Here is a 12,730-nt window from a genome sequence, read left to right as displayed (position 1 = left end):
CACAGGTCTTTCAGTTGCTGGAGATCCTTGCCCTAAATAAATATAAACACCCTGTCCTAGCAGGTCTGGGGCTCAGCAGCCTGGCCCTGCCCACCCCGGCCCCTCCTACTACAGGAGGTCCACTGCTCACATGCCAGCCCCACCTCCTGCCCCTGCCCGCACCCCCACATACTGGGCTTTCCTGCCCCAGCACTTGCTCAGCCTCCCCACCTCCACAGCTCCCTCAACCCCCAACCCCCCACACCCGTTCCCACACTGTCACCCCCTCTCCACCCTCAGCTCCCACCTCACCCTCTCCTCCAGGCAAAAACGTCCTCCCTTTCTTTCGGTGTCCCTCCCCCAGGAAGCCTCCCAGTCCCCCAACCAGAACGGGTCTCCCCGCCCTGAGTCCCTGGAGAAGGCTGCCTCCTGCTTCTCTGACACTCAGTTTCCCCGCTAATCTGGGTGGTGCCCGTCTAACTCAGGCTCCTCCCTCCCTCCCCCAGACCCCTCCTGGAGCAGAAACTCCTGGAGGCCCTGATGTGTCCTCACTGTCCCCTCCACTGGTGGCCTCAGCCCAGAGCCTGGCCCGGAGCCACTGCTCCTGATGGCCTCTGAATTCAGTCCTGAAATCATCACCTTTTGTTCCCATCATGTCATATAGCTGGCTTCCCCTCATCCCAGCCTCATGCCTGCTACCCACCCCCGGCCCCCCGCCCCCATAGGCAGGACATCATTCTCTGTGGCCACCGCCATCCTGACCTGTGACTGGGGCTTCATCAACGTTGGCACCCTGAACTAAACTCAACCAGGGGAATGCAGTGCAGGCTGTCTTCTAGATCTGGGCTTGGAGCCAAAGTCTGCACCACTCCAGCCCCCGCCCCATGTGTGTTCCCCTTCCCCAAACCCACAGGCCTGGGGGACACTACAGTGCCCCTTGTCAGCAGCAGCGCCCCAGCCAGGCCCTCTCGCCTGGAATTCTGGACTGGCTGATGGAGCAGGCCAGGCAGGTTGGTGAACTGGGAGAATAAGCACTGTCCAGGATCCCTTCCAGCCCCAAAACTACAGGATGTGAGTGACTCGTGAGGACCACAGGAGCAGAATACTAAATCCCAGACCTCAAAAAAACCTGAGATGGAGTCAGGCCCTGACCCAGGCTTCATGCCCCTCTCCATCCCCTTCAGGTCACTGAGCTGTTACCTCCCTCTCTTCACCTTTTGAGCATCTTCTCACCCCAGGTGCTGTGTGGGCATCAGGGATATAGTGATGGACATCTTGGCCCTGCCTTCAGGGAGAAGCCAAGCAAACAGGACTGGTGATCCAGGGCTGGAGGGCCATGTCAGGGAGCACCAGAGTGCCTTGGGGACACTGAGAAGGGGCCTCCACCATAGCCTTGGGAGAGCTGCGGTGGAGAAGGAAGGCACAGGGAAGTCCTGAAGCAAGAGAAGGAGTGAGTGTGGACCAGTGCAGGAGCGGGGGGCAGGGCATAGAAATGCTAGCAACTGAGGCAAAGGGCTATAGGTGGCAACCAAGGCCCAGAGAAGGGAAGGAACCTGTCTAAGGTCACGCAGTTCATCTGCACAAGAGAGAGCTGTGGCGTTCCATCTTTTGTAAACATGCGCCGTGTTTTCAGTCACTCTGCCCCAACTCCTCGATCACTTTTTGCCAGTGTTCTTGCCTGGAGAATCCCATGGACAGAGGAGCCGGGCAGGCTACAGTCCATGGGGTTGCAAATAGCCAGACGCAACTGAGCGACTAACACTCCCACCCCTAGCCTGTGCTGGGCCTGGAGGGTTCCCTGGGCCAGAGGAGGGGGGCCATTCCCCAGGACAGGAGGACCCGGCTGCACCCCTACCAGCCCTCGTCTTTCCTGCCCCACTTCTGCCCTCCTGACATGCAAGCCCATCTACTAGAACTACACCCACGTGAAAAAGGTCCACGGTGCCTGTTAGAACCCCACACCACTCTCCATAGCCCCTAGTCAGTGAGAATTAAACTAATTCCCTGCCCAGGCCAAGGCACGTTTCTTTTGGTGTTACTAACAGGCCACTCCTTCAATTGAATGGTAATCTCTTCGGGGAGCAGGGAGGGACCATGTTTTTTTCTTTTGGGTATCCCACTTCCTCATTGCTTTGCTCATCAGAGTTATTTAAAATACATTCACTCGATGAGCTCTTACTCTGTCCAAGACCCTCTGCTGGATGCCGGGCGATGGGTGCACAGATGAACAGGAGATGGTCTCTGTCCTCAGGGAACGGAGAGGACACTCTCATCTGGCCAGCTGACCACCCCATCACACTGTGCCTCTCCAGACAGGCTGCCTCCCGGCCCCTGCTTGGGCATTCCCTACCCCAGAAGCAGGACCTGGTGTTAGTTAAGCTAAAAAAAAAAAAAAAGGCAATAAAAAAAGAAAATAAAACCTTCCTCTCCTTTAAGTTTAATGCACTAGTGCCACTATTTTTATTTTGTTTTTTAGAAAATATTTTATTTTTTGGTCCCGGCATGTGGGATCACTGTTCCCCAGGGATCAAACCCATGCCCCCTACATTGGAAGCAGGGAGACTTAAAGGCTGGACTGCCAGACAAGTACCACTATTTTTACCTGGAATGATAGAAAATAATCTGATCCAGCTAATTCACATTCAGCTCTTCCATGTTTAAAACTAGTCTTCATGTCTACAATTTCCCCATGTAACCCTGTGGATGGGTGTGTGCTAAGTCACTTCAGTCGTGTCCGACTCTTTGCGACTGTAGCCCCATGGACTGTAGCCCCCAGGTCCTCTGTCCTTCGGATTCTCCAGGCAAGAATCCTGGAGTGAGTTGCCATGTCTTTCTCCATCATATGACCCCAGCCAATTTGTTTTCTTTTTTGGAAGAACCTCAGCACCTCAGGGTTCTCTTGTTGCCTCTTAAAAGAAGCCCCTAGAACCAGACAGCCTGGCCGGTACCCAGTGCAGCTCCAGGCAGCTGCCTCCTTTCTGTTGCTGTTCAGTTGCTCGGTCATGTCTGACTCTCAGTGACCACATGGACTGCAGCACGCCAGGCTCCTCTCACTGGGGGTTTTATCTACATGTCTGTGAAGGCCTCTGGTCCCACTTCTCTGGCAGCGGCTTCACTGGCTGTTGATTTATCTTGAGCTTGAAGTCAACTCAAGCCCTAAGGCCTCTTGCCCAGGACCAAGCTTGCTCGTTTTGTAACAGTGCTGTGGAATTTTCTAAGCTAAGAACAGAACTTGAGATTTTTCCCTCTTTCACTTTACATTTTCCGTTTAACCACATTTCTGTCCTAATCAGATTTTTTAAAATCTGGGATTCTGTTATCAAGGTATTAGCTGTCCCCTTTAGGCTTTGCATCAGTCCCTTTTCAGAATGGTTGAATAGGGCAGGAACAAGGACAGTCCCTACTCAATCACCTTGGAATTGGTGCTGATAAAAAAAAACATTGTTTTTTATAATTCCATTTGAGAACACCCACCTGACTATATTGTCAACTAACCCACTTCCTATCCCATCCACATAGATATCACAGGAGATTTTGTAAATACCTTACTAAAAGCCCTGTGGTGCATCATGGGCAGCTGGTCCCTGACCCAGGGTAACAGCTTGGCATCCATGCTCAAAGGAAGGAATGTGTCTGGCTGGGCTCAACTGGGCTCAACCCAGTCTTAGTGACTTCTCTACTAGGTTCGCTTCCAAAACTGTCCATCAGGTTAAGGAATGGTTCTTTAGAACCTACACATTTTAGAGCTAGAAGGGACGTCAGTGATGATTCAAGGTATAATTCCCAGTTTTGCTGATGAGGAAACCAACACCCAGAGTGCTTAACTGGTGTCTCCCAAAGTCACAGAGGAATTGGAACAAGAACACACAGTGAATCCCACATGTGTGGCTCCAAGCTCAACGCTCTTCCTCAAAAATGCTGTCATAAAGTCTGTGTCTAAGCGTGTTCACACACGCGCACACACACACACACACACACACATTTCCTTTCAGTCCTCTTAATTTTCCACCAAAACAACTGTGCCATTGTCATTTGGGGGGTGTCAATGGGAACCCCATGACTGACTATTTTTCTTGCTGCTTCACAGAATGGAAGATGGAGACCCAGAACCCTTCTGGGCTAATCCCGGGAATCTTTAGTCTACATGGAGGACACCACTGTCTTCAAACCTCATTTGAGCCTGTGTGTGCCTGAGCAAGGAGCTCGCCCCTTGAGTGGGCAGGTAGGCTGGGCGTCTCTTTGGAGCAGGGTTGGGGGTGGGGGCTTCACCTGCCTGGAAGTGTGTGGGCCACTGGGCTTCCTGCAGTGGTAAGAGGGGCAGAGCCCTGGACACACTGCCTGTGGGCTTGGCACTGCACGGGTGACCCCTGCCGCTGGCAAGGCTGGTTGCAAGAAGAGCCGGCTGTAGGGAGGGGCAGTTACCCCTTTCAGCTGGGAGAACTAGCGGCCAAGAGGTGGGCCTGCAGCACAGGCGGCCCAGACAGGGACATCCCTGGGACCCTGGACAGCGCCCAAGTCAGGGCCCTTCACCACCCTTCCCGCCCCCGCCTCGGAGGCCCTGGGTACCTGTTTATTCTTTAGGTCAAGGGAGATTTCGTAATCGGAGGCGGCAGGGGCGCGGGAGCAGAGCGCCGTCGCCAGGGCAGGCTGCTGCCGGCCAGGGGAGGCCGCGCGGTGGGGGCCGGCCCGCGGGGAGGCGCCCCCCGCCCCCGGCCGCTCCTCCTCCTCCTGCAGCTGCTGGGCTTGAGCCTTCGGGGCATGGGCACTGGGTCTGCCGGCCACCGCCGCCGCCGCCACGGAGTCCTCCGTGCCCCCACCGGCCTGGGCGCAGGCGCCGTCACTGTGAACGAAAGGCAACGGTGCTCGGTTGGGGGGAGGGGGCGGAGTGCATGTGGGTAAGGGGAGGGGGGCTGGGGCCCTCGGGCAGCTGTGGGCCTGTGGAGGGGCTGGTGGGGGCCTCCGGCAGTCTTCATTAGGGTGGGGCTCTCTGGGTGTGCAAGAACTCCAGGCCAGGAGGAGAGCCTGGGCTTGGGAAGGGTCCCCGAGGGGCAGAGAGAGGGGCTCGGGAACTTGCTTAGACGTAATATGTGTGCTGTGTTGTGCTTAGTCGCTCAGTCATGTCCGACTCTTTGTGACCCACAGACGGTACTGGCCAGGCTCCTCTGTCCTTGGGGATTCTCCAGGCAAGAAGACTGGAGTGGGTTGCCATGCCCTCCTCCAGGGGATCTTCCCAACCCAGGGATTGAACCCAGGTCTCCCGCATTGCAGGCAGATTCTTTACCGTCTGAGCCACCAGGGAAGCCCAAGGGTAGGCTACCCGGTTCTGATCTGGGTCCTGTCTCTTATTAGCTGTTACTTAACAGCTAAGCGGGTTACTTAACCTCACTTCCTGTTTCCCCATCTATAAAATGTTGTTTAGTCACCCAGTCGTGTCCCACTCTTTGTGACCCCATGGACTGCAGCCCGCCCGGCTTCCCTGTCCTCCACTATCTCCCGGAGCTTACTCAAACACAAGTCCATCGAGTCGGTGATGCCATCCAACCATCTCACCCTCTGTCGTCCCCGTCTCTTGCCTTCCATCTTTCCCAGCATCGAGGACTTTTCCAATGAGTCTGCTCTTAGCATCAGGTATAAAATGGGAATAATAATGGAACCTACCTCACTGGAATGTTGGAAGGCTTAAGTGAGTTAGAGAGTTCTTAAGGCAGGGTCTGGCTCCTGCTGCCTGCTCAGTGTGTGTTAACTACCATAGTTATCAGTGGTCTGCTTTCCGGCCAGTGGCTTAAGTAGCTGAGAGGAAGCTGACCCCCGCTGAACCAGCTTCGTCTTTTAGATGGCAGACATGAGGCTGGGGGAGGAGTGATTCTTCTAGATGAATTCGCTGCCCCTCCCCAGCCCCTCTCTCTCCGGTGGAACCATGGACAGGAGCCACAGCTGCTGCCCACATGCCACCATCTGAGACGACACTCAGGCTGCTCCTCTCCCCGGCCAGCCTCCGAGTTCTGCCCCTCCCCCAGGCCCCGTGCATGGAGAGCCCTCTCCAGCATGAAGCCTTCCTGGTGGTTCCAGCTTCCAGGCTCCATCTGCGAGAACCCCAGAGGGTCACCACCTGCCTCACAGAGGAGCATCTCAGCTCACGGTGAGGGCTCCAGTGCAGCCCCCTCCCTTGCGGCTTTGGTCAAGTTGCTTTTTCTCTGAGCCTTGGTTTCCCCATCAGTACATGGGAGGCGCTGGTACCTGCCCTACAGGGTCCCTGGGAGGTGGGAAGGAGTCAGCACGTTGAGGGGTCCGTGCAGCACCTGGCACAGACTGAGTGCTCCAGAAACGTTAGCTTCTCTTTCCCTATCTCTCCACCCCGCCCCCCATTTCCCACAAGCCTGAGGCTTGTATTCTGTTTGATCCCCTTCCCCCCAGTTGGTGCTGAGCAAACAATGAGGGCTCTGTAGAAACCTGAAGGATGAATTGAAGAGAACCCAAGACCCCTGACACAGCCTCTGCAGTAGACAGGTACCCTAAGGTTATCTAGCCCATCTTTCTCATCTCCTTTTTTCACAGATGAGGAGTGGGGGCCCAGGGAGGTGGGCTGGCTCTGGTTGGAGGGCCAGGCAACCTTGGGATTGATTTCTTCCAAGGCTTTGTCCCACGTAAGATGCCCCAAATCATGCCAGAGGGACTGCTTCCTTTTGCTTCCACCTAACTTTGAAGCCTCCTAGTGCTAAAATAACCAAGGGTGAAAAGTCTGTCTTCATTCAAGTCCTCCCAGCACTCCCCTGCACCCCATCCCCGCCCTCAAACACAGATAAAGAAAAGTTCACTGGCCGCCCTAGCAACCAGGAGCCTGACTCCCTGCCTCTGCATAACTCTTTGCTTCGTCATTTTTCCTGTGGCCACTAATCAAGCTGTATAGTTGGATGAGCGCTAAGTACTGGGTTTTTTCACTGGTATCACCAGAAAGTTCTTTGTAAGGTCTAACTTTTCTTGAGATAGAACACGCCCATTCTTCCAGAATGGTCACATGTGCTATGCTGTGCTCTGCCGCTCAGTCATGTCAGACTCTTTGCAACCCCAAGGACTGTAGCCCGCCAGGCTCCGCTCTCCATGGGATTTCTCCAGGCAAGAATACTGGAGTGAGTTGCCATGCTCTCCTCCAGGGGATCTTCCCCACCCAGGAATCAAACCAGGGTCTCCTGCATTGCAGGCGGATTCTTTACCAACTGAGCTACTAGGGAAGCCCCAGGGTCACATAGAAAAGCCCCAGGGTCATTTTCCTCCCTAGCACAACCTGCCTCCAGGGGGCAGAATGCGCTCTCATCCTGGACTCTGGACTGTCCTTGATGATGATGCCCAAGGCTTCTTCACCCCAGGTTTTCAAGACGCATGACATTAGGCTTATACGCATCCAGGGGCCAAGGCCACCCATGGAGGTTTTTCCACACAGGAGATCATAAGATTTGAGTATGGGATGTGAAAGTCTTTGAGAACTTGGGGGACCAAGCAGCTGCTTGGAGGAACACTCCATGCCCAGAGGACCAGAATGATCTATGTGTTGAAGCTCTGCACTGCATCAGGGAAAGGTCACTCATGTGGGGCGCTGGCTTGTGCTTAGAGGGCTTCTAGGTGCCCACTGCGCATGCCTGGTCCTGGCATATCTTGGATTCCTCGAGGTTCCAGCAACCACCCAACTGTCCATCATCTCAGCTATCAGAGTTGACTTCCTAAAGTGCAGATGCTCAAAACCCAGCAGTGAGTTTCTGGTACTGCCAGATATAGTTCAAGGGAGTTCGTGATTTCACCCGAATCTCCTTGCCCAGACTCATCTCCGGGAGTGACCTGGCCACTCTATCTGCTGAGTGTTAGTCGCTCAGTGTTAGTCTGACTCTTCGCAACCCTGTGAACTATAGCCTGCCAGGCTCCTCTGTCTATGAGATTCTCCAGGCAAGAATACTAGAGTGGGTAGCCATTCCCTTCTCCAGCAGATCTTCTCAACCCAGGGATAACCCAAGTCTCCTGCATTGCAGGCAGATTCTTTACCATCTAAGCCACCTGGAAACTTTCCTCAAATCTGCTGCACCCCCTCAGACCACCATGCCTGTACCATCATTTCCTCCTGCCTAAAATGCCTTATTCTTTCTCTGCCTTGACAACTCTTTCAGAACTCATTCATTTTTCCAGGAAGAGTCTGCCCTGCAATGTGCTCCAGTGGTTCTTGGCACTTGCCTCTATTTCATAACTGACCACTCTGTGCCTGATTCACTGATGGGTCTCTCTCCTCCACCAGACAGTGCCATGTACAGCTTTTTATCATAGGTGCTTATCACCTAGGCTGGCTTATAAGACATGTTTAGGAAATGTTAAATGGATAGAGGGATGGAGGGGTGGATGGGTGGATGGATGGATGGATGAAGGTAAATGGATGGGTGAATGGATAGCATTTAATCTCTCACCCTTTCCCAAGAGCAGAGATACTGTGGTGAGGTTGGTGACACAGCCCCAGACCCTTCTTCAAGGACTGATTTCCTGTCCAGCCCTGGGGCTGCTATTGAAGCTTGCCTTCAGCTGTCAGCTCCCCCAGCTCCTTCTGGGACTATCTGAGCTGCAGTGAGCTCCTGGGCCCAAAGTCATGTTTTCCCCAGGGCAGTCTACATCCAGTGGCCGACAGTGGTTATAAAGGTTCAGCCATGTGATCCAGTCTGGATCTGAAAGGTCATGCTCCCTGCAGAGCTCGCTATGGGATTAGCCCAGGCTCCTAGTGGACATCTGTTACAGGTTAACCTCTCCCTGCCCCGCGCTATGCTCCTGCCCTCCCCCCAGGTATGTTGACCCTAAGCATCCTCTAGTCAGCATCCAGCACACTAGACTCAGAGTCTGTTTCCCAGAGACACCAATGAATGATGAGCACCCAACCGGCAATGGGCACCCAGCTTCTCTTTTTCCTCCCTTTTTCTTGTCAGCCACAATTACCCTGGTCTCCCTGCTCCCAGGCCTGTAAAACTTTTCTGGGCTCCAGACACCTTTGATAAAGACTCTGGGCTCTCTTCCCAGAAAACGGGCATGCTTTCATACGTGCCGAGTCCTACCTCCACACTCATAGGCTTTACAGACTCCGTGGATCAAGCTGAAAGCACTGTTCTGGGGGGGATGGTCATGGGTTTCATCCATGTGCTGAGGACTGTGCCAAGCACTGAGGGCTGGTGCCAAGAGCTGTAGGCAGCTCAGCTCTGGTCACACAGAAAGAAAATGTCAGGGTTCACACGCCACCGGGCTTTCAGACGCCGGCCACTGTTCCCTCAACACTGATGGGTCCTCGCTCACGGGTCAGAAGGCTTGAGTGGAGGGAGCCCCTGTTCCTCTGACTCACTGATTTCAAGCAAAATATATTTATTCTGCACCTCAGTTTTCTCATTTGCAAAATGGGGGTATGAATATCTCCTTTCCAGGAGAGTGATGAAGATGAGGTTGACCTCCTATATTGGTGTGCTGGGAAAATGCATCCCTGAGAAGGATGAGGGGGTAGAGAGGGTGGCCGTGCAGCCCCTGCCAGGAGCTAGTCCCGGCGGTGGTGTCCCCCCCGGGCTCCCAGGTAGACCCTGCCCACCACCAGAAGCTCAGGGCCCGGGAGCTGCCGAAGAGCTGTGTGAAGGCTTCCCTGATGGCACGGTGGATAAGAATCCACCTGCCAATGCAGGGGACATGGGTTTGATCCCTAGTCCAGGAAGATCCCACGTGCCCTGGAGCAGCTAAGCCCATGCATCACAGCTACTGAAGCCCCTGAGCCCTAGAGCCTGCGCTCCATAAGCGAAGCTCCTGCAGTGAGAGCCCAAGGGCCGCAACTAGAGGGTAGCCGCGTGAAGCAACCAAGACCGAGCAGCCAAAAATTAATTAATCAGTTAATAAAAGAGCCCTGTGAGGGGGCCGGGGAGGACTTCAGGGTGGGGAGCACCAGGCCCATGCTCGTCCGGTCTGCTAGAGATTGGCTTGGGATGTGGTCCTGGCACAAAGGCAGAGAAAGGGATGAGGGGAAGCCTGAGGCGTATTGATGTGGGGTTTGGGGACAGGGCGGGGAGGGAGGGATGGAGGGCCACTTTCCCCTCCAAGCAGTGGCCAGAGCAGCAGTTCCTGAGACCCAGGCAGAAGTGTTTTGAAGGCTGGAGGACTCCTTGGGCGGCAAGGTTCCCCCAGAGGGCCTGGCCAATTGCACTAGATTATCCTGGCTCCGCCAGCCTTTCTGAAAGCCCTTCTGGGACAAAGAAACCAGGCATTTTCCAGACAAAAGCTAACAAAACGCCTCACATCTCAAGATTTTTCAGCCTTTACTAAAACACTCCTTTCTCTCTCTTGCCTGAATCGATAAAGTGATCTTCGATGGTTAGAATAAAGGCTGAGCAAGGGGAGTCAAGTGTCCTTGGTGGGGGAGGGTCCCAGATGGTGCTGGGGAGGGGTTGCAGTGAATAGAGGGCCAGCGTCTGAAACAAATTCACCCTGTGCTGATTCCAAGCACAGGCTGGAAAATGCCGCCCGTGGTGGTGGAGAGCCCTGGGCCCCAAGCAGGGTCTGACTGCCTCTGCCAGCCGCGCTAGCTGTAACCGTAGGCACGTGGCTTCCCTGCACCTTGGACTGCTCATCATAAGATGGACAGTTTGAGCAAAAGGCTCTGACAACAGGAAGGAAGGAGAGGCCAGCTTCCTCCCTCTCCCTTTCCCTCCACAGGGCCCGGGGCCCACACCCTGCACCTTCCTGTTCACGTCCACGCCCCCCTGTCCTCCATACCCAGGGACATAGTGAAGGCCTCCCTGCCTTCCTCTCCGCCCTGACCACCGTCATCCACATTGGAAGCCGGGGCCCGCAGGAGGAGGCCCTGGAGGAGGGCGGCTAGGTCTTCCCTGCTGTCCACTTGTAGAGGCTGCCCTTCCTCCAACGGACCCCAAGAGAGTAAGTTACTCCCTCTCCTGTCCGCTCAGTGGAGACTCCAGGATTTGGCTGCACGACTGTTCCAGAAGGGTCTGGAAGGGCTGGTTTGTCTGGAGGGGTTTCCTGTTGAAGGCATCACAGCCCTCTGGGCCTATGTCCTCCACAGAACCAAGCCCAGGGTGCCACTCAGGGTGGGCCCCTGAGTCCAGCGTGGAAACCGTCTCTGCATCATAGCCCCTCATGGTGAGATGCCAGCACCTGGTGCCCACTGGGGAGGAGGTCTACATCTAGAAGTTTCCTCAGGATATCTTCCACACAGACTCACAGGCTGGGCCACACCAGTGATGTGATCTTATTGCCACTGGAAGCCTAATATTTTTGAGTGTTTTATTTCCTCCCCAATAGGTGTGGATCCGGTAGCAAAATCAAGCTCTCAGGATACCCTCCAAGCTCACTGCCTGACACACTGCACACAGTAACAAGCCTGGCCTTCTCTGAGCCCGAGGACACACGTCGGGCTTTCTCCTGTGTCTGCCCAACCCCCTCCCAGAAGCTAGTTCCCTGCCCCGAGGATGATGCTCCAGAAACATGGCCTGCAGTCTGTCCTGACATACCCCACCATCACCTGACGGCTGCACTGAGTAGTTCTGTTTAGTTGCTCATTTGTGTCTGACTCTTTGTGACCCCATGGACTGTAGCCCGCCAGGCTCCTCTGTCCATGGGATTCTCTAGGCAAGAACACTGGAGTGGGTAGCCATTTCCTTCTCCAGGGGATCTTCCTGACCCAGGGATGGAACCCAGGTCTCCTGCATTGCAGGCAGGTTCTTTACCATCTGAGCTATAGGGAAGCCCGTGGATTTCCTGGGTCATCTCCAAAGCTGTTTGGGTGAAAAGGGAAGCAGGACACAAAAGCTTTGGGAGGAAGCCCCAGAGCTCCCACTGTGGGAAGCCAGCCCCGCACTCCAAGCAGGGCAGGGGTCAGCCCCAGGCCACAAACCTGTCCTTGCGGGGGCTAAAGTGTCTCCTCCTCCTAGGACAGAAGGAGGCCAGACTGTCAGCTGGTGCGATTTCCCTGATAAAATGCCTGTACGCTTAATCACAGCCTCGCTGCACTGTGACAGCCCAGTGCTCGGTTAAATCATTTCCTCTCCTGCCCTGACATCTAGAAAATCCGCTCTCAGGGCCCGCTGGTCCTGCTTGATTGGCATTCATCAGGGCTTTTAGCTCCTTTGATCTCTTCCCCCAGCTGGTCTCTCAGTTCTGAGTCCCTCACCCTTGCTCTCTCTCTCCAGTCTCCATGTATCATGGGCCAGGCTGGAGTAGAAACATCTGAACATGGCCCCCTCCTCCCTGCCAGTTGCCTGCAGTCCAGAGGAGGAGCTGGGCCCTCTCCCTGAAGGGAACAGCTCAACAACCGAGAGCGAGACCCAGAGTTGTGTGTCTCCTTCCTCTTGCTGTACTAGAGTCTCTGCTGCAGGGACCTCATCTGCTGAAAGAGTTGGCCCATTCTAAGTATTTCCCAGTCATGCCTGAGCCTTCTCCTGGAACTCCTAGATCTCAGCTGATTTCTCCCTTTCTGCTCTTAAAAAATCCAGTTTTATAACAGCTAGCATCAGGAATTCCCAATGAATATGACTCTGAGCTCTCAGTACAGGGGACACAGGTTTGTTCCCTGCTTGGGGAACTAAGATACCACGTGCTTTGTGGCATGGCCAAATAAAATTTTAAATTTTATTTTATTTTATTTTTTTTAAAAGAAAGACAGCTCTGGGCCACGGCACATGTGTGTGTGTGTGTGTGTGTGTGTGTGTGTTAGTTGCTCAGTTGTGTCTGACTCTTTGTG

At 54.5% G+C, this 12,730-nt stretch overlaps 1 protein-coding gene across 1 annotated transcript in view; it reads right to left on the bottom strand.

The window, feature by feature from the left end:
- Positions 1-12,730, bottom strand: part of IQSEC3 (IQ motif and Sec7 domain ArfGEF 3) — an 86,395-nt gene that overhangs the window by 33,819 nt on the left and 39,846 nt on the right. The window contains exon 3 of the mRNA XM_069581548.1: positions 4,546-4,819. Within this exon, the coding sequence (XP_069437649.1) occupies positions 4,546-4,819 (274 nt within the window). The remainder of the gene's footprint in view (positions 1-4,545; positions 4,820-12,730) is intronic.

The sequence above is a fragment of the Ovis canadensis genome, chromosome 3, assembly GCF_042477335.2.
Source record: "Ovis canadensis isolate MfBH-ARS-UI-01 breed Bighorn chromosome 3, ARS-UI_OviCan_v2, whole genome shotgun sequence".
Lineage (NCBI taxonomy): Eukaryota > Metazoa > Chordata > Mammalia > Artiodactyla > Bovidae > Ovis > Ovis canadensis.
Note: the sequence above shows the minus strand (reverse complement) of the source record. Positions and strands in the feature narration are given on the sequence as shown.